Raw genomic sequence first — 4,935 nt, 5'->3', positions numbered from 1 at the left:
AGTCTGTTAGTGCTTACTTTAGTCTTTAGTCGAATTTGTTGGATTTATGTGATATATTTTTCAAAAAGATAAAGTATTTGTTTATATTAATACTTATTTAGGCAATATGTTAGCAATTAAATGAGAGATTAGTAGCTTAATAATTACTTAGTTTTGTACATTGAAAAAGATATAGTTTATAACACTGGTAGTGAAACTATCATATCACATAATGATTTCAAAATATGAAAACTTATGAAAGGAAATTTTAAAACTTTATATATTTGCATATGTTTTATTTGGTGATGTTAATGTATTCAAGTTTTATTATTATTAATGTACGGTGTGCCTCCCCCGGCCCATCTGGACATTGGGCTTAAGCAGTGTAAATGGCCCATGGTTGCTAACTCCCTTGTCAGAAGCTGGGCTCAAGGGCCACCAGATTAGCCTGGCACGAGTCAAGGGATAAGGTATGGTCCCATGGGCCCAAACACATTTGGGCCTAAAGTTCCAATGCAACAGTGTAGCCCATGGCCTCAATCTAGGCCTACATGAACTGCAGGCCCCGGTGTTTTCACCTGATCCTTACTCAAGGACCTTTACCGAACAATGAAATAGGAATAACGTTCGAACATACCATCATTTGCATACCTGAAAGCGCCTAAAAGCACCGCCGCTGAGCATGCTTTCTGGAGTAGGAATCAAGTTCCAAGGCCATTTTCACCATATCCCACTCCCACCTAACTATCCACTTATGGTCGATAATATTAGACCTCCCATTGCACTAACCATGGAGGTGATCATAGTCTCTCCACTAATTTGGGGGTATAAATATGAGAAATGAAAGAGAAAAAGGGGTTGGAAAATTTGGAGAAAAAAGAGAAAGAAACAAAGAGTAGAAGGGAGTGAAGGAAGAGGCAGCAACGTAGAGAGAGAAAAATGACCTCATTGAGTCTCTGCGTCAAGAATGACCCAAGGTAGGAAAGTCAAACCCACCACAAAAAAAAATTGTAAGCCCAAGTGAGATCTTAGCCTGATAGCCTCATTTTTGGCCCGCACAATTGGTGTCGTCTGTGGGAATCTCCTACAAAGCCGTGGTTCAGCCGAGACCCACACACGAGAGGATGTCTGGGAGATGTTCTGGGAGTGATGCTAAAAGTGGTTCAATGGGATCTTCTCGAGGATCCTCCTGGCGAGAATGGAGGCAAAAGAGGCGCGAAGATAGGAATCGCAACGGGAGGAAGATAGGTCCGGCCTCGGAGAAGGGTCGTACCAAACACAGCGAATGGTATTCGTTGCTTCAGGGCACAGGCAACTCGACGAAAAGGATGAAGAGCTTGAGCGGCTGCGCAGGTTGGTGAGAGATCTGGAGTTAGAAGCAGAGAATAGGCACCGTAAAGGGGACCGAGATAACCGAGAAAGAAGATTCAATACCGGGGGATCGTCTCGAGACGGGATCCAATCAATCTAGACCCAACCACCGCTGAGAACGATCCTGTTCACAGGAATCTCATCGACGAAGGGAATGTTTGCATTCGCAGGAATCCCATCAATGCCGAGACTATTCGCGGTCACGGGAGTATGCAAATCGAGGTTTGAATTCCCCAGAAGAGCAGCAGCCCCATAATGCGGCCATGGATACAATGAGCCATGCACTACGAAGAGCTGCTAGGTCTCCATTTTTGGTTGGCATCGAGTGGGCCCCAATGCCAGACAGATTTGTGTGCCCTCCGTTCAACTCTTACGATGGGAAAATTGACCCGGTAGAGCACGTCAGTCACTATATCCAGATTATGTCTTTGCATACCCATAATGACGCACTGATGTGTAAGGTTTTTCCTTCGAGCCTTGGCCCAACCGCTCTGAGATGGTTTAATGGGTTACGGAAAGGCTCCATCCACAACTTCGCCGAGCTGATACAGGAGTTCAGAATCCAGTTTGTAACTTGTAGCCGGGTGTCACAACCGGTAGACGCATTGCTGTCCATGAAAATGAGGGTAGGGGAAACCCTTCGTAGTTATGCTGGCCGGTACTACGAGCTTTACAATGAGATCGACGAGGGGAACGAGAAGATTGCCATGCGCACTTTTAGAATGGGATTGCCCGAGGATTCCGGGCTGAGGGAATCACTAACTAAGAAGCCTCTCAAGGATATGAGGCAGCTAATGAGGTGTATTGAAGAATACAAATGACTGGAAGATGACCGAGTACAAAACAAAGGCAAAGCACCAATGGCANTTGGTGTTTTTTTTTTTTTTTTTTTTTTTTTTTTTAGGGTGGTCAAAAGACCCATATTAATTTAAAACTCAAAATTTTTTTAAGGCATATTAAAAAAAAAAAAAATCAGCCTCATTAGTACTTAGCGCCGCCCCTGCCTGTCTCTCTATCTCAGCGTGACGTGAGATAGTGAATTTCTCAAAATTCTTTATAATGAATTTTTTTCTTAAGGGTTAGAATGAAAGAAAGAAAGAGTAAAAGAAAAGAAAAGAAAGATCTTTTAAGAGTCAAGAGGTTGATTATAGCTTATAACATACATGTACCAGGGTTTCAAAATTTTATTCAGGTGAATTTTTAAGCATTGCACATTTGCACTCTTGCACGTCTCTATGCATTTGCGTTAATATATTTGACATAATTTTTACTGGTAGGGGGTTTGAAAGAGAGGGGGTCATTATAATTTCCTTATCACCCTTCATAATCATAGACTTTAATGGATCAATTATAAGTTGCTATTAAACAAGCATAAGGTGATGCAAGCAATCTGCTGACATTTTTGTAGTTTTTATCCTAAAAAAAATGATTGGATGCACCCTTCTATTCTTTCTTCCAAATAATTAAAGAACTTAAGTGCCCATTTGGGAAGCGCTTTTTGTGCAATTTTCAACGGTGCAGTTTTGGATGGTGGGTCCTATGTACTGTTCATGAGACCTGCAAGTACATTTTTCATTAAAATTTTCATTAAATCTAGGTCTCACAGCACTATTTACACATTTAAAAATTATTTTATTACAATGTTTTCAGTTTTCAATAATAAACGGTATCCAAACAGACCCTAATACTTTCTAAACTTGTAGAACTCAAATATATATATATATATATATATATATATATAAGTAAAATAAATTTTGTCACACTAATAAAAAGCATATTTGTGTGATTTTTATTATTATTTACAAATAAAGAAATTAAACCATAACTCCAAAATTAGTATGAATTTGTTTGACTTAATTGATATATGAACAATTTTTTAGAACTTCATTATATATATTTTTTTATTATTTTTTTATGCAAATTTTTTTTTTGAGAATGTTTTTTTATGCAAAATAAACCATTAAAAGAAACTCAATCGCTAATATAACACTAAAGATTTTTTTATTCCTTGATAAAAATATAGCACTAATGATGATCTTTTAGAGTCTTTTTCAATTTGTATTGTATACAACTACTATATCCATAGACCTCCACTTTTACGTACAAAGCAAATTACTGTTTACAAAGAGAATCGTATACATATACCTTCTTTATTCTTTTTTGCAAAGTTTATAGTTCCCTTTCTGTGAAGCAATTGCCAATTATATAAAAACAAACAGGCTGCAAAGTTAGGGAACTGATGAATCTCTCAAAAAACAAAAAGTTAGGGAACTGAAAAGACCTCTCCCCCATATATCAGCTGTCAACAAAGACAGAAGGAAAGCAACAAGCCAAGGGAAATATACGACCACATACATTGAAACCTGCAATTAATCCAGTGAGCTAAGTTATGGGCAGTCAGTTTCCAAGAATTTTCTTCACTACCCAAGTAGAAAAGGATTATATATAGCGTGGATTTGGTGTCATCAAATTGTTGTTTCTAAGTTCCCGATCAAAAAGGTCATAGGCATAGCTCCCCCAGAAAGAAAACATTTGTCTTTTGATGTCACAAGAGTTGTGTTCTTTTATGACTGAATCTTTATAATCTTTGACTGTAGCGTTAGATTTTGGCACTAATTTGCCAAGTTACCTTCCTTCCTAGAATCTTCTCCATTTTTGTTTTTCTCTCTAGCAAAAAAATATTCAAACTTTTGCTTTGTACTTTGCCTAGATTTGATCCTCTAAACTTTAGCAAAAGGATTGCTAAAGAGCAGTTTGAGTGTGCATAACAGTGACATTGATGATTGTATAAGGATAAAGAGAATTCAATAATCATAAAGACATAACTTTTAATATATTTCGTTTTAAATGTATATAATAATGACATTCGGGATGATTGTGTAAGGATAAAGAGGATTCAATAATTATAGAGACATAACTTTTGATATATCTTGCTGCAATTGGTACATAATAAAATAATATCATCAATGCATTTATACATGATAAGGATGTTGTTCTTATCACAAAAATATAATTGTTGTGAAATATCGAAGTTGTAAAGAATGTAGCTACAATCATAAGCTAAATCTATGATCATTGTTAACGTAAAATTTCTTTCATTCAATTCATGGGTTACCATCAAATACAAAATACATGGCTCCTTTCTTGATTTCTTTAAAGTTGCTGCTAAACAGGGAAAAGGTACAAGAAATTGCTTTTTCAACTTTAAGTAATGTTTCTTAAATTTGGAAGGCCTCTTTCATGACATAGCTAGTTTTTGGCATTTTGCTAATGGTTATGCTTCCCACTTGCTCTCTAACTTGTTTAGTATCAAATTATACCATTAAAAAGTTAACCAAACAGTCAATCTTCATTCCAAATCAACCTCCACGCCCAAAAAAATGGCCAGCTGCTATTATTCTTCCAATTAATGCTGCCCACTTTTTCAATGTAAACAAAAAAGAAAACCCTTTTCATGAAGGGAATACAACTGATCAAAAATTCAAATTAAATGAAGATAATATTAGATAATTTGAAAAGATTTCATCTTATAATAACTTGATATATGTGGGACGGAGATCGTATATATTCAAGATATTAGTCAGA

The 4,935-nt window shown here is 36.6% G+C and overlaps 1 protein-coding gene across 1 annotated transcript; it reads left to right on the top strand.

The window, feature by feature from the left end:
- Nucleotides 1–1,613: 1,613 nt before the first annotated feature.
- On the top strand, nt 1,614–2,171 carry LOC112040141 (uncharacterized). The gene has a single exon (XM_024073043.2). It carries the CDS (start codon nt 1,614–1,616, stop codon nt 2,169–2,171), a length of 558 nt encoding a protein of 185 aa, XP_023928811.2.
- The last annotated feature ends 2,764 nt before the right edge of the window (nt 2,172–4,935 follow it).

Source organism: Quercus suber, unplaced genomic scaffold, assembly GCF_002906115.3.
Source record: "Quercus suber isolate HL8 unplaced genomic scaffold, Cork oak 2.0 scaffold_36, whole genome shotgun sequence".
Lineage (NCBI taxonomy): Eukaryota > Viridiplantae > Streptophyta > Magnoliopsida > Fagales > Fagaceae > Quercus > Quercus suber.
The sequence above is the reverse complement of the archived record's forward strand: the minus strand, read 5'-3'. Positions and strand labels throughout refer to the sequence as shown.

Excerpts from the sequence above, each read along its gene's own strand:
- LOC112040141 (XM_024073043.2), top strand. The coding sequence starts at position 1,614 with ATGGATACAATGAGCCATGCACTACGAAGAGCTGCTAGGTCTCCATTT.